Source organism: Sceloporus undulatus, chromosome 3, assembly GCF_019175285.1.
Source record: "Sceloporus undulatus isolate JIND9_A2432 ecotype Alabama chromosome 3, SceUnd_v1.1, whole genome shotgun sequence".
NCBI classification, from domain to species: Eukaryota; Metazoa; Chordata; class Lepidosauria; order Squamata; family Phrynosomatidae; genus Sceloporus; species Sceloporus undulatus.
In genome coordinates, this window is record NC_056524.1 from 11,634,479 (window position 1) to 11,657,427 (window position 22,949).

The following is a 22,949-nucleotide window of genomic DNA, read 5'->3' on the forward strand; positions in this document are numbered from 1 at the left end:
AAAAGTTCAACAATTTTGAGGTATCATTAAAAAATGTTTTGTGAATATGTCCAAAAATAAGTTTTGCTTCCATAGGCAGGAAGAGCTATTTTGCTTCTCATCTAGTGGGGCACAGCACTTTGATCAGGAATTAGAGAACCACACATATAGTTTCACACAACCAAGGTGTGTATAGGTGCTTCTCTTTCTATTCTTTACAACAGGGCAAAGTACTTCTGAAACTAAGACACACTTCAAAAATATTTTGAGATATGTGCTAACAGTCTGATCTTAAACAATCAGATTAAAAATACTTCTCTTGTTGCAATTCAGATTCAAACAAATATCCTTTAATGTTTGTGATATTAATTTAGAGCCTACTGGCCATACCCCCAATTCTATGCAGATTCCAAGGATGTCAATAGTATGATTATTACTAAATAGAGTTCTTGCATATTTTATTGATTGATTGATTGATTGATTATCATCCAGCATACCCCCCTCATCTTTTAGTGTGGTGTAGTGGTTTGAATTAGGAGGGAGGGATCGTTTGGGACAGAAATGAAATTTTCACAAAATGGTCCTGAAATGTGAAAAATATTTTTTAAAAACCCACTGAACTTTTTGAATTTTTGAACTTCTCCATGCTTGCTTGAAGAACAAATTTGCACATTTTCTCTATTCACCTTACGGGAGTTCTTGTTAGAAACAGGAAAAGTGCTACAAAGGTTCTGGGCTGCAATCCTGTCAAACTAATTTCTGAATACAGCTGGATTCAGTTCTGAGTAACCATGCAAAAGGCATACTGTTTCTCCCCTTTTGGTTCTCATGGACAAATGTAAAGGAGCCATTGTGAACAGAGGTGGACAACTGTGAACCCCCAGAAAGTGTTGGACTTATTCTGCCATGAGACCTAGTCAGCACAACCAGTGATGAAGGACTGAGGGTAGTGTTGCCAAGTTTCCTTTATTGTAAGGGATGCCCCTTATTTGAAAACTGAAAAGTTTGCTTCTTACAGGACTGGCAAGTGTCCCTTATTATGAGGGACACCATATATTTGAGTGTTGGAAAGTTTTTTATATAAACTCAACAAGATGCCCCAAATCCTCATATTCTGGAGTCTGGGCCATTTAAAAGATGGACATGCATGCATATGTACAGCAATTTATGAATGTTGATGGCATGCTAATTTTACAGAGAAAATACATGGGTAAGTTAACTGAAACCAATCCTTTTAACTGGCACATAAGCAGAACACAAGCTTCTTTAGAGGTTTTTAAACAGAGGCTGGATGGCCATTTGTTGGGAGTGCTTTGATTGTGTCTTCCTTCATGGCAGAACTAGATAGCCCTTAAGGTCTTGTCCAATTCTATGATTCTGTTATATGACTCTATGACTGTCAGCCCCACATGCCATGAATTTCAACTGTATCTTATTGCTATTTTCAAAACCAGGCAACATTAATTGTGGGAGATGCAATCTAACACCATCTGATGGGCCACTGCTCAATCCTGAGTTAGAACAGCCCCCTGTATTTATAGACACTGCACCCCATTGACTGGCACTCCCATGTTTTGGTTCAAAGTCTCCCATTCTAGGCAGTGTAACAAACACACTGGGAAACCCATAACAGGGTGGCTGAGAGGAGTAGCTCAGAAAGAATAATGTCATACAAGTAAATTAAAGGTATTTATGTATATGTATGTATGTATATATATATATGTGTATATATATATATATATATATATATATATATATATATATATATGCGCAAATGTGCCAGATTGAAAATGAATATTAAAGTCCTACAAAAGGGAGAACTAGCTCTTGAAATGGATTTACAGATGTTCATGGAATCAAATGCACAGGCATTAAGGAAAGTGGGAGGGGGGATGGAGGCAGATTCTTTCAAGATAGATCAATGTTACTTAATCCACAACCAAAGCACTTTCAAAGACTGAACAGCTGCTCATTGTATGTCTTTTATTGTGATTAACGCAAATACAAAGCATTTGTTACACTGTGAAATTTGAAATAAGATTACATAACAAATGCATCCCATTCCCCAATGCATCTGGAGATGCCATTCCCTTTTCCAGTTTGTACACAATCATCTTTTTAAATGTCAAACATTCAATTGTACATTCTCAAACACACCTTAGGACAAGAGATTCACATTATTCTGTACATCATACAAAACAGGCTAAAGCAGCAATCTTTCAATACAAATACAAAATTCATCTTTTAGCTTCTGGGAGTGTATGCCACATGTTTTACAGAAATTTAACAACCTTTTTATTAAAAAATGCTTTGATTGAAATAATTTTACCATCCACAGAAATGAACTGTCAGAGTACAAGTGAATTTGCAAAACAAAATCATACCAAAGTTATTTTAGGAAGTTCTGTTTACTTATAGGCCTTAAAGAAGTCACTTTGGAAAGTTGGTATGACTACAGAGACATTAGTGAGAAATCCTACCTGTAAATATTATCAGTAAATGGCAAAAATATACAACAGGTAGAAGCATATGAAAATAAATCAGAGCAATACTGTCAGGTATGCAATGGAAACCTAAAGAACTGGATTTCTATTTCTTTTTGGGGGGAAACATTGTGACTCCCCTTCAGACTACCACCAATTTGATTTGACCATTTAAATGAGTTTACCTATGTTGAAATGGATCCACTTTAGACAATACTCACTTAAGCCTCATTGGGTCCAGTGGATATACTCAAAGCATGACCAAATCTAGACCCAACTCATTCTGGTTTCAAAAAGCCAGCTACAGATTTAATAATTCTATTACACAATCCCCTTCTTATATAAAGATCCGCTTGAGTAAAATATCACAACAATGGTGGCTTACACATTATATTAACCTAGCCTGACACAACCATGCAATGGAGAATTTTAGAAGCAAACAAACTAGACATACAACTAGTGTTGTTACCAGTAATTGTCCAACCTCAAAGATACATCTTTGTGTTTTCTTTCTTACATTTTCCTAATACTTTCTATGTTACTGTATCCCTCTTTCCCCAACCTCACTGTCACCCCTCCATTATATTTGGTATAGTTTTTCTCTACTCCTGTTTTCTCACTGTATTCTTTCACAGGTTTTGCTAGGAAGCCATTTTCCCTCTGCTTCAATTTGCAATGCTATCTATCTATCTATCTATCTATCTATCTATCTATCTATCTATCTTTGACAAATATCTCTTCTTGTGGTGACATCTGAGAAATGGTACATCCTGAAAAGGTTTAGATTTTTAACAAATTACTTATATTGTATCATTTTAACCATTAACCATTTTAATGAAGCAGCTAAGATCAGAAATAAATATTAGAACTGTGCCCCCCCAAATATTAATTAATTTTCAGAATTTGTAGTCTTCTCACTGAAGCGTCAAGGTTGATAACAAAAGCAAACATGATCACGCATGTACAAGAATAAGTTAGGGCTTCCAGAGTGGGACTATCCTTAACCCTGATATTTCAGGATCAAAACCTGACACCTTTCTGATGCCATAAGAGGTAACTCCTGGTGATGTCATTAAGCAGGCTACATTTAACATCAAACACACTTGCACCCAAAGAAAAAATACCAAGTCTAACTGAAAAAGGCAGTGCTCTTACCTTGGGGACCAGAGAAAAAGGCCCTTTAACACCATACATTTATAGTGCTATGATTCCACTTTAACTGCCATGGTCCCATCCTATGGAATCCTGGGATTTGCACTTTAGGGATGAGTACTTAAAACTTACTGAACTACTAACCCCTGGATTCCAGTGGAGGCAACCAAGGCAGTTAAAGGGGAATCATAGCACTATAATTTTGTTCAAATGCTATGGCATTTCTTATCAATGGAAGTCATCCAAAACAGTACTGTTCTGCACAGCCTTCAGTGTTTGAAATTGGTCTATTTTACTTGTTTTAAAACTGCATTTTAGGACTGTTGCAATCTTTAAAAAAAATTATAGAGGATTTTAATATGTGCCTAAATTTTTTTTTTAATCTTTGCATTGTTTTAATTGCTTTTATTTGTCCATTGCCTTGGGAGCCCTTGTGGGCTGGGGCATGGTTTAGAAATATCTTAAATAAATCAAAAAAGTATGAAAGAAACCCTGGCTGAGTTTGCACTTGGTTTAGGGAAGCTTTGACATTATCCTTGATAAATGACTGTAGTTAATACTAGGGATTCCTCTCCTTGCTAGGTTCCCAGGGGCAGGGCTTGTCAGGGAGTTTCAGTGAACCAAATTGGGAACCTCCATCAAATGGAGGTTCCCAATTTTGGACTTTGGTTACAATAGCTATATGCTACCTCCAGGAACCAAGGCAACTGCTTTTGAGTATCACCTGCTAGGGCACAAAAATTGGAAAGAGCTATTGCATTTGTGTTTTCCCTATCCACAGCACTAGCAGCAGTTATATCAGTAGTAATAACAATAGAGATTTTCGTGATATTAACATTCTCAGATGTCATAATGCACAGAAGAGAAGGGAAGCCCTAAGGAGGGAAAATCTGTTTCATAGAAATGCAAGTAGGAAGGAAAAAAGTCACCTCATTATGGCTTTACCACAGAGAAGCTGAACAAGGGAACTCTACTCATTACAGACGCCTGCGGACTAGGACTGAAATTCTCATTATTCTTGACTGCAATCTACCTTTGTCTCCTGCTTGGCTTTATTGTATTTAATTTTTCCCTTGCTCTATCCAAACCCACTCAAGGGTAGCTAGGACACTGCTGCTTGATCAGCTTCAAATAATCAGTATTCACTCCAAATACTTCAAATGACGAAAGACCTGACCTCTGCAGCAACAGGCCTCTTTCCAGGAAGAGAAAGCTTTCAATTATATCATGCAGTTTATGCAAGCAAACAAGAAATTGGCTGCTGTCGATACAAAAGACACTCCCTGGAGCTTTCAATCTACGAACACCTTTCTACCTCTGCTGTTTTTTTCATTGGCTCTTTGTGTTGCCATAACATCGTATACACAGAGTTGCACAACAAAATAATCAAACACCCATTCCTTGGCAATTTTTTTTTACTGCTTTAAGGACTCTATTCAGCAATCTTTAATACCTAACCAGAGCTAAGCCTTAACAGGATTGTTGTTTTTACTTGCTAAGCACTGTGGATTTCATGCTTTCTATCTTCTACAAACTTCTTCCATAGCTGTAAAGTAGAGGTAGGAATTGTATGTCCCTCCAGATATTCCTGAACTACAACTCCCAACATTCCTCACTGTTGGCTATATTGGCCAGGACTACTGGGAAGTGCAATCCAACAAAATCTGGAGGGCCAAAATATTCACACCCCTGCAGTGGTAAGGCCACTATGGAATGCATGTGCTTAGGATTCTCAGGCATATTTTTACAATGTGAACTTGATGTGTGCAGAACATTAGTTGTTCTCTGATGCCTCAGTGGGTAGAACTAGGTCTAATAGGTTTTTTTGGGGTGTGTGTGTAGATTTTTATTGAATGTTAGAAGGAACATTTTGACAGTGAGAATGATTTGGCAATGGGACCAATTGCCCAAAGAGCACTTGAGGTCTCATAGAATCACAGAGTTGGAAGAGACCACAAAGGGCCATCCAGTCCAACCCCCTGCCATACAGGAACTCTCAATCAAAGCATCCTTCTCTGGATGACTTCAAAACGAGTCTGGATAGCTACCTGTTGATAATGCTTTAGTTGGAGATCCTACACTGAACAGGGGGATCTCCCCATAGGATTCTGGGCCTTGTGATCCTCATTGTGGTCCTGTCTGAGCTGAGACTCAGAACATACCTAGTACTCCTACAGTTGTGCATGGCAGGAAACAGTCACAACAGGGCAATCTTTATGCTTAAATATTTGAAGAGACGTCACACTGAGGATGGAGCAAGTTTATTTTCTGCTGTGCCAGAGCATAGGACAAGGAGCAATGGATTCAAGTTACAGGAAAAGAGATTCTACCAACATTAGGAAGAACATCCTGATGGTAATAACTGTTTGACAGTGGAACACACTGCCTTGGAGTGTGGTGCTTTGGAGTTTTTTAAACAGAGACTGGATGGACATATTTTGGGAGTGCTTTGACTGTGTATTCCTGCATGGCAGGGAGTTGGACTAGATGGCCCTTGTAGTCTCATCCAACTCTATAATTCTATGACCTCTCTGTCAGAAAGTTCATTGCATTACTGATTGTCATGCTGAACAATCCTTTTAAGATGCCTTGGACTTAAATCCTGAGACTCTGGCTTGAAAAACTGAAAACAAGCAAAAGGGCAACATTATATAGGCCAGTTTATTGTTCCTAGTTCAACAAATTACAGATTATTGTATCAGAAATGAGCCACATACCCCAAAGCAGTCCCTCCACTCACCACACAACTCATATGTCTTGCTATGGGGGGGGGGACTCACGGTTTTATAAAAACCACAGTTTCACAACATATTCCATCTTCAGAAACTATAGTTTGAGCACTTACTATCAGCCAAAATCCACTGGCCATGCGAAATATCGTATGAATCTGTGATTTAAGAAAACAGAAAATCTTGTCTTCATTCAGGCATATGAAAGATCAGGGAAGAAGGAAACAAGAACCTCTGAGATAACTGACCATTTCCCTTCATATAAAACTTAGCTTAATGGACTAGGAACATACAGATACAGCTGGTTTGGTGGACTAGAAAAACTAAATAGATACCAAATTAATGCAGTTCATAGGTTTCTCATTTCCCTGGACTAGATTGAATGCTTCTCCTCCCTTTCAAACTCAGTTCATGATATTTGAATTCTCTGATATTACCTGTAAGCAAAACAAGTTTTATTTTTAACATAAGGTGCATCTAAACTGTAGGAATAAAGCTAGTTCATGCCACTTTAAGTTCTGTAGCTTCATCCCAGGGAATCCTAGGTTTTGTATTTTTACAAGGCCTTTATCCTTCTCTGCCACTTAGTGCTGGTGGGTCACAAAACTATGAATCCCAGGATGGTGTAGGATGGAACCAGCACAATTTCAGTGGTGTCAAACTGCATTATATTTACAGTGCAGATGCACCCATAGTCAGATGTCTCTTACAGAACAGAAGTTTGCAGCTTGCTCAGTGAGTTGAATTACTATTCTTTTCCACACCTTTAACAGCTCTTGGGTCTTACTGTGCCTTTTCCTTGCTGTTTAATTAAAGATTAAGCTCAGTCATGGCATATCTCCATGAGGTTGATGGCTGGTGAATTAAAGGACAGAAAATGTGAACATTTCCTGACTTTTCATACAACTTCACCATTACATTGTTTTTAATAGCAATAATATAATTGTAGCATGAGGGAAATGGTTCTTAGATGACATTTGCAAGGAGCAGGATACTACTATATTCTCCAGTACAAAAGCATGATGCCATATGTTTGCAAATATGAAAGAAATGCATTCTTCAGAAGCAGGTACTGGACAGTGCTAAAAGAAGCTGCAGCAATAAGTATTACATTGCATGAGGACAAGATCCTGTGTAATCAGAAAATGTTGTGAATTATCGAAAATGTTATTTAAATGACTGGAAAAATCTTTCTGGCCAACAGCAGTTTTCAATACAAGATGGAAGTTGTCTTCAAGACAGTACAGTGCAACAGTTAAAGCAATGGTCCTGGGAGTCTTTGAACTTACTCTTTAGTCATGAAGCTATTGAGGTAACCTGGACCAGTCACTATGTCAGGTATAGCAATCCTTGGACCAGTCACTCTTTTTCAACCTAATCTATTTCTTCGGGTTGTTAAGTGAGAACCAAATATGCTATTAATAGGGAGATGGTACAGACAAAAGACTCACCTACCAAGATACATCATCTTTCACTAAACCATCTTTTAACGAGTATCAGACTAGCTGCAAGGATGGATGCTATTGTTGCATCCATTTTTAAAATTTCTTTCATTAAGATCTTTTTATATCACATGCCTTTGGGGAATTTGACTGCCTAGTCCATAGCCTGAGGGGTCCACATAACAAGGTCTTGCTAGAGTAACACAGTTGTAACCAATCAGGCCAAAATGTTTCCCCAGTGCCTGGTATTAGCCGCCTCTAAGTGATATTTCCTAGGAAATTGGAGTAGAAAGTCTATGTTGCCACTGGGTGGCAATGCAGGTCAGAAATCAGAGATTTTGCTCATTCTCTTGACATCACACTACCTACAAAGAGCCCTGTGGGATTGCCTGGGAGGAGGAGAAACAGAAGATTGGATGACTGTAAGTTGCTTACCTCTAACTGAAGGGATGGAGAACTAATTTGATGTGGGGCATATGTTTGTGCATGACTCTCCTGCAGGATGAATGATACTAGGAGGGATGACCATGTTCTTGAGGTCATGGGCATGGCTATACTGCCTGATGTCTCTGAGTATCCACCCAAGGTGCCACATGGGAGGAATGAAGTGCCTCTTGGCCAAAAGACTAAGCTATCTTGTGGAGCATGGGCCAAATCTACCTAGCCTCATTCCCCGTTCACTTTCCCATGAGAGTAAGGGGAAGGGATAGTGAAGTAGGCTCATTTGGCCTTCTGGATTTTGATATCCAGATTCTGAGGGTGCCTGGACTGCTGGCAAAGCATATTTGACTTCACATGCACTCCTCGCCTTCCCTGAAGTGGAGGAGGAGCACAGGGACACAAGAAACTACCTTATATTGAGCCAGACCATTGGCACCTCAATACTGTTAACTCTAGATGACAGCTACAGCTAGGTTTCCTCACCCGATTTGGAGATCCTGGTAGTCTCCCATTCAAGGAGTAAGCAGGCCTAATTCTACATAGCAGCTGAAAATAGATGGGATTAAGTGTATTTGGGGTGGCACAATAGTCCCTAAGGGCCATAACCTGGTCATTCTAATGTGCCATTTCATTTCTGAGAAAACAGGGCATTAAAAATGGAGAGGGATGAGCCTGCTGAGTTGCCCAGGCTGGACTGGGATTCCCTGCTGGCCTAATTAGGCCTTTAGGTTAGCAGTTCCCCACTTTGGGATATAATGGCTTTCCAAGCAGGAGTTGGAAACTCTAAGTAGAATCTACACTAATGGGAACATTGACTTTTAGGATCATTTAAAAATTCTTGGTGAACTCTTCTCAAGGTTCCAGTGAAAGGGAAACTAGCATGGCTTTGCATGGACAAGTGCTTTTGTGTTCCCTTGGTTTCCCTTCAAAGAAACGGTGAAGGTTACATCATGTTCACCATTACACCAAGGCACGGGGAATAGGTTATGTAACAAAGATTGGGGTGGTGGTGTTTTTTTACCTTAAGGAGGCAGTACATGGCCTATAGTCAAAACTTCTATTGAATTTGCTAGCTTGATGGAATTTCCCCAACACATGGACTCTGCAATAGTGACTTGGCAATCTTAACAAACTATATTATTATATGTGTCTCAGGGCTCCCATCCTCATTGGATTCTTGTCTGTCCTGGGGGGAGAAAAATACATTTCTTTCTCTAAATAAGTTGGATCCTTGATTCACTAGGCCTGGTATTCTAATTTCTCTTAGACTTATAGGGGAAGGAAAGTCCCCTTCACTGAAATTATGGTCACATAGTTCTAGCTGGCTTTTCTTCACTTATCCCATGTGTACTTATTTTGGCTGACTTACGGACCCATACAGACTGGCCAAAATAGGGCTGCTTCGGGTCACTTTGGAAGTATGCTGTTTAAATTATGCATGCATCCTAAGAGTCTGGAAGCCGCGCCAAAGCCATGATCCAGTCCTAAGGACTGGAGCACAGCTTTGGCACAGCTTCTGGCCTCTTAGGACACATGCATCATTTAAACAGCATACCTCCAAAGTGACCCAACGCAGTTTTATTTTGGCCTGTCTGTATGGGGCCTTACAACTCCTTTTCTTTGAAGAAGTTTACATTAACATTTCCAACATAAGCAAAATTGCTGATTTGTTTTGAAAGAGAATAGCACCTGCTTGTTTAGCCTAGATCCTTACCTAAAACTACATTACATTGCACAAGCAGAACTGCTTAACAATGAAAGATTAATACTCGTAATGAAACAGGACAGAGAAGCCAGAGATATTTAAGAAGCACCATCAAAATATGGTAGCCATGAATGAATAATGGGGGAAAACATTTCATCCTCAGTTTCTCTCTTTCTCTCATCACTGATGCATGAGGCTAAGTGGCAGACAGGCATGCAGTTGGATCAAATTGCAGGATATAGTTCCCTCTCTATAGTTTCCTAATGGAAACGGAGCAGAAAAAGGCTGGCAGCACCTCCATGATCAGCCACCGCATGGAACGCCCATTCCATACATTGCTGTCACTATGGTTACCATGCAAAGCAGCATAGAGAATTTTCAGTAATGATCAAGTTCCTTTCTATTTTTGTTTTTCTTAAAAAAAACAAACAAAAAACCAGCACCTAATACTAATATACACAGCTATAGGAGAGAATGACTGCAGCAAACAGGAACCAAACTGACCGTGGAGATGATTTGGCAAAGGCTGAAGTAAATGGCTGTCTATAGATTATATATCTTATTATGCAGAGATGCAATGAGAGTGAAATACAATGGCTAGAAAAAGGCTGGCCCAAGACCTTTGGCTGTCCGAGGCAAAATAAAGATGGCACATCCACCCTATTCCAATGTCAGAAACCAAGTAGATTGTAAGTTGAATTTTACTTCAGAACTAGTTGTAATACAAGCATCTCCTGCTATGCTTGAACAGCTGGCTAGTGTGACCAGGATATGTAGCACGCACATCTATGTCTTCCAACCATGAAAAATGGCTAGGGGACACAGCTAGAGGGATGGAAATGCTGCTCTGCCACTTCCGACAACTGCTTTTACTTTGTCTCCTGGTAGGGCTGGCCCTGACTAGGTCATAGGAAGCTTCTCCATCAAGTACTGTCTCTTCTTCATCATCTCACATAAAAGCACTCATCTGTTATCAGTGTTCTTTGTTCACTTGAGATATCTGGGATTAAATCTGTGCTTTCTGTGTGCAAAGCATATGTTCTACCACTGAGCAATGATCCAATGTTCTTCTAACCAGAGGTACAATATTATAAGTGAAGAACGACAGAAAAAATATGTGCAGCATCTGAAAATCTTAAGCTAGGCCGACATTGCTGGGCTGGATGAACCTGTGATTTGAGCACGCAGGGTTGAATTGCTCCATTCTTATATTTTTGGAAGCCCCTATATAAGTATTAGGTATTAGTAGCTAGCAATAACATGGCAGGCATTGGTGAGTCTTGAAATGAAACCTAAAAGTTGCTTACATAATTTACACACATTCCACTCCAGTTTGGTACATAGTTTCATACAATTACAATGCAGTGCAAATGCAAACCTACTCAGAGCCAAATCTCATTGGATTTAAGGAAGGTTCAGTGGAAGTTCCTTGCAGTTAAGTCAGTAAAGGATTGCAACCTTAAAAAAAAAAAATCTCCAAATTTATTAAAAACCATTCTTCTCCTTCCCAAATACATGTTGTGGTAATGCCAAAGCTTCACATTGTTTATTACTTCTCATCTACAGTTTACAAACTCATTACACAAGCAAGCAAGCTCTCAGTAGCAATTTTGTATAGCATCAATAAAGCCCTGAAAAACAAAGGTTTAAGATGATGTCCAAAGAAATAATAATCATATCAGCAGCTAAGAAAGGGACCAGAGCTGACTTCCGGGCTCCCAATCAAACCACTGGCATACACTGGCTTTTGTTTCTTACGGAGCAAACTGAGCAACATGAAAATATTCACATTGAAAAAAACAACACTACATTTAAAGCGGGTTCACAAGCTGGTGCCCACGAAAGCGTGTATCGGTGCACTTTTAAAGTTATTCTAAAAGAAGGCATAAGATCTTCTCCCTTCCCAGCAGGCAGAAGTGAACAAAAAGAATTAAAAGGTTTTGTTTTGCTTTGCTTATTGGTTTGTCTCAGTGATTGATTGTATCTCTGGCACTCATGAGAATCCCCCTATTGGCTGGCAGTTATCCCTGTTCCAGTGGGACACACCTACCAAGGGAAGTCATATCTGCAAAAAGAGAGAGAGGTCACTAGGGCCAACATCATCAAGGGACCCAGAACACAGAACTTTGTCTGGTGCAGTGCTCCCCAATGAGGACCACTTCACTCATTACCTTGGTCAAATCATGTACCCTACTGGTTTGGCAGCAAACATAGGCCTGGACATCTGGGCTGCAATGTTGGTGTCAATTATGGTATTGGTTGTGTTATTGTCATATGCCTTTAAGTCATTTCTGATGTATGGCAACCCTAAGGTGAATCTATCATGGGGTTTTCTTAGCAATTTTTCTTCCCAGAAAGAGTTTACCATTGCCTCCCTCAAAAGCTAAGAACGTGTGACTTGCCCAAGGTCAACCAAGGTCTCAGTACTGCAACAACTGTACAGTAAAGTGGTTGAGGAAGCATAGCTTTCAACGATGATGCCTAAGTATTGGCTGCTGTACCTTTTCTGTTCACAGGGCTCTTTTTTGTAGCTGCTAATCTTGGGCTTCCCAAGTGTTGCCTCAAATCCAGAAAAAGCTTCTTGGGGAGAATTGCTAAAGCAAAGAATGCTTCACTTTTTGTTTCTCTCCCACTTTGTTCTACAGAAGTGGGAATCCATGTTCTCAGACTTGGGTTTGCTGCCAAATATCTAGCTCTCTCCCAAATTCGAAGCATCTGTTCACCAACATAGAAACCAGGTAGGCAAATTCATCATAAAGACACATGTGGCTGAAGCTCTATGGTGAATGTACACATCGAGTTAAACCTCTCTTTGAGTAATGTGTGAATGGTCCTCAGTGGCATAAGCCAATTAAGTACTTGATAAAATGAGGAAAAATCAGCATCAGTTTTACACTTTTGGCTGCTTCCCTCATTCCCTTCTGTCTAAAATAATTCACTTCTTGAAGCAAACAGGTTAATGAATAAATCATAATACAATACATGATCCAGACTGTTTTGCACTAAAGGTTGATTGTGGGAAGAAAGATAACATTGTTTTAATAACATAGGGCATTCAACTTCTAGATTAGAGCCATACTTAACATTGATTAAATTAGGGAAAATCTCAAAACATTAGGAATTATAGCTTGGTGCAGGTACTCAGAATTGTCATAGAGATCCCTCAGTCCATCCTGTTATATAATTTTCAGGTCACTGTGTTACACATAATGATCAGAAATTATGATTTATTAACAGTGTAGCAAACCTTTGCAACGAGGGTAGAATAGTAGTGTTTTTTTAAAAAATATACTGTAATCGGAAATCCATTCACTACAATAAGAATACTGTCATGCAGAAAGACAACATTGTAAGAGGAGTCTTAAAATACCCACTGTGCCCTTGTCATAGTTATAGCATTCATAAATGCTGAAAACCAGTGTAAAATGAAAAAGTGCACATATATTTTGAGCAGGGGAGAATGTGCTAAGGGAAAAGGCACATCCTACTGATGAACAGTTCAAATGATTAGGATATGCTAGCAGCCCAAACAATCAGAGTAGCCATATACATCTGAACCTTAATGGCATATGACAGTTATATTGGACTGAGATTGTTTGTATCTGTGGCTAGGCCCAAACAAGCTGATTCAGCAGATGCCCATTATAAAGAGATATAAAATGAAATTTGTTTTGTCATGTAATTGACTCTTTTCAAATTTCTTCAGTAATGGGTTATAGGGATTTAGCTATCTGTCCAGATAGGGAAGCACATTATTTGTTGCTACTAGAGGAGCAGATGAAAGATAGTAGTCCCTCCAATGCAGCTTCAACCCATGCATTTCAGGTCATTGGGGACCATAAATGAAAAGGAAGGTTAGGACTGGTGCAGGGACTGAAAACTAGCAGATATCCCAATACCTTGGAAGTGCATATAGATGCATGTGGATCCATGGGCAATGATACCTTACCCCTCACTAAAGCAAGATGAACAAAAAGAGCAGTCTACTCTGCCCTCCCAATGTTAAAATATAAGCATCATATTCCTGCTGTTATCTAAATAAATGTTAGACTGATGTCTCTTTCCTACATAATAAGATTGTTTCACTGCTTCTGCACTGAGAATGGTTCTAATGACCATCTTAAAAGCATATTCCCTAAAGCAAGGACTTAATCAAAAGCAGGCAAGTAAAGATGGATATCTGACCTGGTATAGTCATCCTCCACTAGCATGTGCTTTGGGATAGGCGAATATCTTCCCGGTGAGATGGGGGCTAAAGACGCCTTGTATTCTAAAGTGCCATTGTTGCCTGAAGATAGTATATGGTTTTCCATTGCTGGGGAATAAGCTGGAAGTGGAATATAGATATTTACCATTAGTGAAATTTGGCATTAAACAGTTTACTATAGTGCTCTTGATATACAATGGCCAGAATCCTGTTGGCATTTTGCACATGTGGAAGCTCCCCTATAAAGGAGGTTGGGAATTTTTTCTAGGATTCAGAACATCTGCATTACATTCAAACATATCTGTATATATAAAATAATAAATAAATAAAAATTTTATTTCTATCCCGCCTTTCCAGGGATCAGAGCGGCGTACAAATAGTGGGATTTATCATCCCAATATGGATGCTCATTGTACACTGGGCTTGAGGATGCACATAGGAGATTCACATAGTTCCATGGATTTGGAAAGGACTCCACTGATACTCAGGTCCAGCCCCTGATTCACTGCAGGAACTCCAGCTAAAGCATCTCCAGCAGGTAGATGTCCAGCTTTTTTTTTTTTAAGCCACCCAGAGAAAGAGACCCTGCCACCTGCTAGGTAATTGGTTCCATTGCTAAACCATTCTTGCCATTAAAACATTCCTTCTACTTTTCAATAAAAACCTGCCCCCTGTAACTTAAAACCATTACACCGGTCCTACCCTCTGAAGCAGCAAAGAACAAGCCTGTACCCTTCTCTAAAAGGGCTAAATATCAGTCCTTTAGATATTTAAAGAGTGCAGTCATGTCACCTCTGAGTTTTCTCTTTTCCAGGCTGAGCATGCCCAACTCCCTCAATCTTTTGTCATAGGTTTGGGTTACTCCACAACATTTTGTGGTGGAACATATCCCAGTCCATTAATAATGTGTCATGGTAGAACCACTGTTTAACTCCGCAAACTTAAGGTAACATTTCTGTCTCCCAGATGTATAATTTACACCCATAATCCTGTTCCAGAGTTGTTGGTTTTTTGGTGTTGGTTCTTTTTTTTTTTTTTTTTTGCATGAACACATATATACAAAGCTTTCAAGAACTGAGGCGCGTTACAGACCGCCCCTTTGGGGCGGCCTTCATCCGGCCCTTTCCCCGCTATATTGGGGCCTCAGCTGCCACAACGGCAGCCTCTGAGGCCCTGATCCGCCGCTTTCCAGGCCGCGGGGAAGCTGCAAAAGGCCGCTTCCCTGCGGCCTGGAAAGGGGTGTCCTTGGAGCTTCATGCCCCAAGGACACCTGATGGCGGTGGGGAGGAGGAGAAAGGGGCTGCTCGGCCCCTTTCTCCTCTGCGACGCTGGTGCAGCCATGTAAAGGCTGCGCCCGGCGACGCAAACCCCAGAAGGAGCTCCGTTTCGGAGCTCCTTCTCACGCCGCGGAAAGGGCACTCTAGGCGCCCTCGCACGGTGCGATGACATCACCACCGTGCCGCCTTGTTTGGAGGCAGCGCGGTGGTGACGTCATCATGGTGGCCCCCGTGTAGAACGGGCGCTGTCATTTTGTATGTGCTGAGCATGTACTAGGGTTGGAGGCGTCCAGAAGGGACGCCCCTTTCTAACCCTAGTACGTGCTGAGCACGTACTTTTAGGCATGTCTGTAACGTGCCTAAGTTTATTAGTTGCTTTTACACCCCATCTTTCCTCCATGTATTATGAATTCAGGACATCACGCATGGCTCTCCTCTTCCCATCTTTATTTTTACAATGATCCTGTGAGGTAGGTCAGGGTGAAGGAATGTGACAGGCCCAAGGCAATAGGTAGATCTCTAAAGGCCCACTTGAGCACTCTACCATAACCTCCGCATAACACAGGGCTTCCAGAGTGCAAACTGAAGAGGGCTTTAATGATTGTGTAGAAGAGGGAAGACTCTTTTAGGCTAGGAAGTAAAGCAAAAGTAAACTGGACCAAGGGAGGGAGGCTCATGTAGACTTCAGGCTACTCTCCTTTAATAAAAGAAAATGGCACATGGAGTTTTAACAATTGGTTTCATTATCCTCTGGCCCTTTGTCATCAAACTAAAAAGATACTCCAAACGCTATTTGGAAGCATATATTGATTTTTTTAAAAAAGGAAAATAATTACTTACGATGGGTAATATCTGGTGGGCCATAAGGATCAGTCATGTAAATGGTGGTAGGCTTCCCAACTTTTAAATAAACTACATCAGATGTATTCTTCAATATTGCTACTGCTTCTTCATGTGTTACTTCTTCTAAACTGTAATTATTTACCTAATGGCAGGAAAGAGATAGGGTTATTAGGCTATGCTGACAGAGAAACTAGAGTGCCGATCATTCACCCAGTAATAAAAAAAAAGAGAAATGTTTACTCAAGAAATAAAATGAATGATAGCAATTAGGTTATTACAGGTAAGAGGCTATATAGAAGAAATCCTATTAAGAGCCAGGAAATACCAGACAAAGAATGGAGACTGATACATCAATAATGGTTCCAAATGCTTTGGGATTATTATTACTATTATTATCACTATATTATTATTATTATTATTATTATTATTATTATTATTACTATTACTATCTGCCTCTCCTTGTGGATCAAGGTGGGCAACAACAACAAGTAATACAACACATATAAACCACAGACATGGTTTTATAGTATATTGGTTTCAAAGGCTTCATAGACATGATTTTATAAGTATAAAACAATATACCATATAAAAGCATATAAAATCAATGCTTATTAACATCTATCAATAAATACTTTATAACCATAATTTTAAAATGATCTGGATAGGCCTGCCAGAAGAGACTGGTCTTTACTGATGATTTAAACTCAGACAGTAACGATCAGCCTAGTTTTGGCTGACTGAAGGAGATGTCTCCTGGAGGACCTGATTGTAGGAGGCAGATTATATGGGAGAAGGCAATCCTGTAGGCAACCTGGACCCAAACTATGTAAAGCTTTAATGGTAATAACAAACACTTCATACTTTGCCTAGAAACTAATTGAAGCTAGTTTACATACTATTTGCAAACATCATTTGCTAATCTTAAAAATGGAGTATATGTAAAATCCAGAGAAACAGAGTTGTCAAAGCACCTGATGTATCTATTACAGTGAAAACATTTTGGAAATACAGTGGGCCCTTCATATCCATGTGGGTTTAGTGTCCAGATCCTGCATGGATATGAAAAAAATGTAGGTGTCCAAGTCTCGTATTATTAAATGGCAGCAACATAAATGCAGTTGGTGGAATTCACGTATGTGGAGCCTGCAGATCCAGAGGGCCAACTGTATATTGCCTTCTTTAGAAAGCTTCCAAAACCACACAAAATACATAATAATAATAATAAAAAGTTTATTATTTACATGAAAGCAATGACTCAAAAACTTGACATAGATTTTTTTAAAACTGAAATTTTACAACAATACTATTTTCTTAGAATGGAACCAACTCTCCACATTTGTAGAAATGAAAGGGAAAAGAAAAGAAGAAGCTACCACATTGTCTGTCATTGCCACTATATCTCCATGCAAAAAATAATGCAGAATAAAGATGGAAAGGATTTTGTTGTTAGTCATTTCTTTACAAAGAGAAAGGTTTTTCAAAATGCAAGAAACCCAGCTGGAAGGATAACACAGCAGTGAAACTTGGGGGGGGGGGGGGGGGGTTCTTGGTGTAGAAAAACCTCATACCTTTCTGTGTAGAATAATGCTCTGCCACCCTTCAAGATTCATAAATATGGGACAGGAGAAAACTGCAAAACAATGGCTTTCCCTCCTACTTTGGCAAGAAAACTATGGAAGTTATTTGTTCTTGCCTGTAAGGATGGAATAGCCAATTCCATCCCTTTCCCTTTTCTGGTCCTTAATAATCAAGCCAAACCATCTCACACACTTGCTATTAGTACACACAATAGGAAAATTGTGTACTTCAGTGAATATATGGAGGAAATGTGCCCATTTTGATAGATCTTGCCCTATTCACTAATAGACATGAACACTGCCTGACAGGATCTAAACATAAGTCATTCTTCATAAGACTCTGTTTCCTGATCTTTGATCATCTTGGTCACCTTCTCTGGATATGTTCTCAATAATACGATTCTGCTGACCTGGCAACCTTAGATCTATCAACCTAGGATGGCCAATAGTAAGGGATGGTGGGAGTATTAATCCAAAACATCTTAAGGCTGGGAGTTCCCTATCAGGTCAGAATCTTCTTGAATAAATTCTGTGTTCAAAAGTTAAGCAGTCTCACTCAAAGTTCCTGAATGAAACAGTGTATCTGAGAACATTCATACTGCTCCCAGATGCACCAAGAAAAGGAAGTGTATAAAGGCAAAACATAAATAACACTATGTGTGGTTTTTCCCTCAAGTGATCCATATCCTCATTCATCTGGCCACTTTCAGTCAATCTGGAGATATTCTAGCTTCACCTCTAAAGATTAGAGGCACTCCGGCATCTTGGGTTCCTCCAAGCAAGGTTTGTTTGAAAATCAAGCTGGCAGAAATGTCAGGAGCATGAGTGGAAGCCAGGCAAAGAGTTCTGGGGACATGTACAAATTTTATTTAAATTTCCTGTTCAAGTGGAAAATTGTTCCTTACATCTGCTGCACATGTCTCATTGGGATCTGATTGGATTGGATCTAAAAGGGAGACAAGTGCCCTTTTTTGCTGCCCCAAAGTTTCATCCTTTTGTGGAAGACTCTTGAAAATGATTTCATGCTCATCATCCTCTTCTTGTGGTGTCTTTTGAAGTGCAACTTGAGTGAGCATTCCCCGGGGAACAGCTGTGAGCTGGAGGGTTGTAATTGGCCTATTGCTACTTATTCATGTAGGCTTTTTAAAAGCTTACAAGTTGAAGATCTCTGGAACTGAAGCAGCTCTCTCTTCTTTTGCTGACAGCTCCCATTTTTTAAAAAAGAAAGAGTGTCTATTGTTTCTCCTAATTATTGATGTTTCATCCTGAATGGGCTGCATCTGGTGCTGAGTAATGTTGGGGAATGAAAAACAACAGATTCAGTTACATGTCTTTGTCTCACATAAATACACAGTGCAGGAGGCCTTGGTGGTATCTGGCTTAATGGGTCAGTATTTTTCTTACAGATCAGAAATATACAGCTCCATCATAGATGGGCCCCAGTGGGTGGTCAGAGCCTCTCCTTCTAGGATCCAACTGCCATTTCTTTGGCTTCTGAAGGAGAATAACAACTGGGTTCTTTTCCATCATGCCTGAGCCCCAGTAGCTGGTGAAAACCTCTCCCTCTTGTTTCCACCTGCCATTGCTGTGGCCTCTGAGGGGAAAAAACAACCATGGATCCTGGAGTGGAGAGGCCTGGGAACAACTGACTCCTCTGAAATGTTACGTTGGACCACCAAAACGCCTATGTAGTTGTGCCTCCACAGGCATTTTATTTGGACCCTGCAGCCAGGACCCTAGATTGCAAGCCTGAATACAGGGAACTCTTCAATTAACAAATTGTATGCCAGTCTGGGAGCTCCTTTACCTTAAGAGTAGGGTATAAATATAATAAATAATATAATTAACAGAAATGCACATATGTGGAGAAAAGAAAAGGCATTGGAAAGTGGTCACGATCAATCCTGAATTGAAACAGAAGTCATAGAAAGCAAATATGTTCAGAATGCCCCAGCGGACTATAAGAAGCTGGAGGGACTCACTAGGATAGAGCTTCCTGGAGCATCCCAAGAGAACTTGGCAGGGTAGGAAAACTTGCTGTGCCTATCTGACTTCTGCAAGCTCAGATGGGGAAAACCCTGATTGAAGCTTCCAACAAAAATTTTAAAGTATAGAACCCACTCTAGGCTTGCATGAACAGCAAGAGAAGGATAGTATTTCCCTACCAGAGGAAAACACACAAAGACATACCAAACATGGAGAATAAGAAATAATATAAACAATGCAGTATACGAGCAATTTGTTATTGTAGTAGAGGGCCTTCAAGCCATTTCTGACTTATGGCAACCCTAAGGCAAACTTATCACAGGGTTTTCTTGGCAAGATCAATCTTGTTCAGAGGGGGTTTGGCCTTTGCTTTCCTCTGAGGCTGAGAGAATGTGACTTGCTTAAGGTCATCCAGCAGGTTTCCATGGCTGAGTGGGGATTTAAACCCTGGTCTCCCAGTATCTTAGTCCAACACTCAAAACACTAAACGATGCTGGGTCTCATACAAATAACATCTGTATTTTTTGCCTTTCTTATGATATTGCAAAAGTGGAATAATACAATCTTTAATTGGTGGAATTAAAAAACTGCTTACTTCTGTTTTTTAGTGTCTCAATTCTTTCTTGAATTCTTTGGTGAGCAAAGTGCAGTCTAGGAGGCTATGTGTGGGCCCTGGAACCCACTATGATGTCCCCTGAAACCCCCACTTCTGCACATAAGCCCTCCTACCCCATTTTTTAAAAGATCAGCACAGGTTCTAAGCAATTTATAACACCAAACCATTATGAGGCAAAAGGTGTGTGCACACACATACACACTGTGAGACAAGCCATCCCATATAAGTCTTCAGTGGGGGATCAACTCTACTCACTGCCTAGGCTTTCTTCTGCTCCTCCAAAGTCTTAATATGTGCCTGTGAACACATACATTTTTACAAGTACACATACATCGGGTTGCATCTCACGCCAGTTGGAAGAAATGTTTTTGCCAACAGTGTCAAGAACTTGATCAGGAGAGCTTTAAACTGAGTTCCGAGGGGAAGGGAGACAATATTAAGGAAGGCGAAAGGGATGGCGAAAATAGTCAAACTGACATAGAGGAAACAAGGCAAACAGTGCAAGGACCCAACAGTGGGAGGCAAAAAAACTTGCACAGGCAGCAAGTAAAAGGGAACCATGGTCTGCGATGTCTCTACACTAATGCACAGAGCATGGGAAATAAGCAAGATGAACTCGAACTCCTAGTACAACAAAGCAAATATGATATAATAGGCATCACTGAAACCTGGTGGGATGAGTCTCATGATTGGAATGTGGAAATAGAGGGGTATAACCTTATTAAGAGAAATAGGCCAAACAGGAAAGGAGGAGGAATAGCACTATATGTCAGAGATATTTACACCAGTGAAGAGATCCTGGACATCAATCATGGAAGCCAGGTGGAGAGCATCTGGATAAGAATCAAAGGGGAGGGAAACAACAAGGATGTTACGGTGGGAGTCTACTACAGACCCCCAAGTCAGACTGAGGAATTGGATGATATCTTTCTAGAACAGATGACCACACAGTCAGAAAAGAGAGATGTAGTAGTGATGGGTGACTTCAACTATCCTGATATTTGCTGGAAGTCAAACTCAGCAAAATCCTCAAGGCCTAGCAAATTCCTCACTTGCCTGGAAGACAATTTCATGGTCCAAAAGGTGGAAGAGGCAACAAGGGGGTCAGCTATTTTAGATCTGATCCTAACCAACAAGGATGACTTGGTTAATGGGGTGCAAGTGGTGGGATGATTAGGTGGAAGTGACCATGTTCTCCTGGAGTTTGTAATACAGTGGAAAGGAGAAGCCAGGCATAGTCAGACACGCATCCTAGACTTTAGGAGAGCAGATTTCAGTAAACTTAGAGAAGTATTGAGGGCGATTCCATGGTCAGAAATACGAAAAGGGAAGGGAGTTCAGGACGGATGGGACTTTCTCAAAAGGGAGATACTGAAGGGACAATTTCAAACAGTTCCAGTGAGAAAGAAAAACGGGAGGTGTCTCAAGAAACCAGGATGGATGACTAAGGAACTTTCAACCGAGCTAAGTTTGAAACGTAACATGTATAAGAAATGGAAAAAGGGGGAAATCACAAAAAAGGAATTCAAAGAAATAGCAGGCATTTGTAGGGGTAAAGTCAGAAAAGCTAAAGCGCAGAATGAACTCAGGCTTGCTAGAGAGGTCAAAGACAACAAAAAGGGCTTTTTTGGATATGTCCGCAGCAAAAGTGAGAAGAAGGAAACGATAGGGCCACTGCGTGCAGAAGATGGCAAAATGCTAACAGAAGACAGAGAAAAGGCAGAATTACTCAACACCTTCTTTGCCTCAGTCTTCTCAGAAAAGGCGAAGGGTGCTCAACCTGAGGATAATGGAGCAGAGGACAGAATAGGGGAATTTCAGCACAGAATAAGTAAAGAGATAGTAGAGGAACACCTTATTAATCTAAATGAATTTAAGTCTCCGGGACCAGATGAACTCCATCCAAGGGTATTAAAAGAACTGGCAAATGTAATATCGGAGCCATTGGCAATAATCTTTGAAAACTCCTGGAAAACAGGAGAGATCCCAGCAGACTGGCGGAGGGCAAACGTTGTCCCCATCTTCAAAAAGGGGAAAAAAGAGGATCCCAACAATTATCGTCCAGTTAGTCTGACATCAATACCAGGAAAGATTCTGGAGCAGATCATTAAAAAGAAAGTCTGTGAACATCTAGAAGGCAATGCCATAATCACAAAAAGTCAACATGGGTTTCAGAGAAACAAGTCATGCCAGACAAATCTAATCTCTTTCTTTGATAAAATTACCAGCTTGGTAGATGAAGGGAATGCTGTGGATATAGTATATCTTGATTTCAGTAAGGCCTTTGACAAGGTTTCCCATGACATTCTTGCAAACAAGCTTGTAAAATGTGGGCTAGACAAAGGAATTGTTAAATGGATCTGTAATTGGTTGATTGGCCGAACCCAAAGGGTGCTCAACAATGGCACCTTTTCATCCTGGAGAGAAGTGACCAGTGGGGTCCCACAGGGCTCTGTCCTGGGCCCAGTGCTATTCAACATCTTTATTAATGACCTGGATGACAGAATTGGGA

General features: G+C 40.2%; 1 protein-coding gene across 1 annotated transcript in view; it reads right to left on the reverse strand.

The window, feature by feature from the left end:
- The window catches only part of LOC121925147 (disks large homolog 2-like), a 1,073,267-nt gene that overhangs the window by 65,771 nt on the left and 984,547 nt on the right, over positions 1–22,949 (reverse strand). Inside the window, exons 14-15 of the mRNA XM_042456961.1 lie at positions 16,256–16,400; positions 14,117–14,258 (exon numbers count right to left, since the gene is read on the reverse strand). Coding sequence (XP_042312895.1) covers positions 14,117–14,258; positions 16,256–16,400 — 287 coding nt within the window. The remainder of the gene's footprint in view (positions 1–14,116; positions 14,259–16,255; positions 16,401–22,949) is intronic.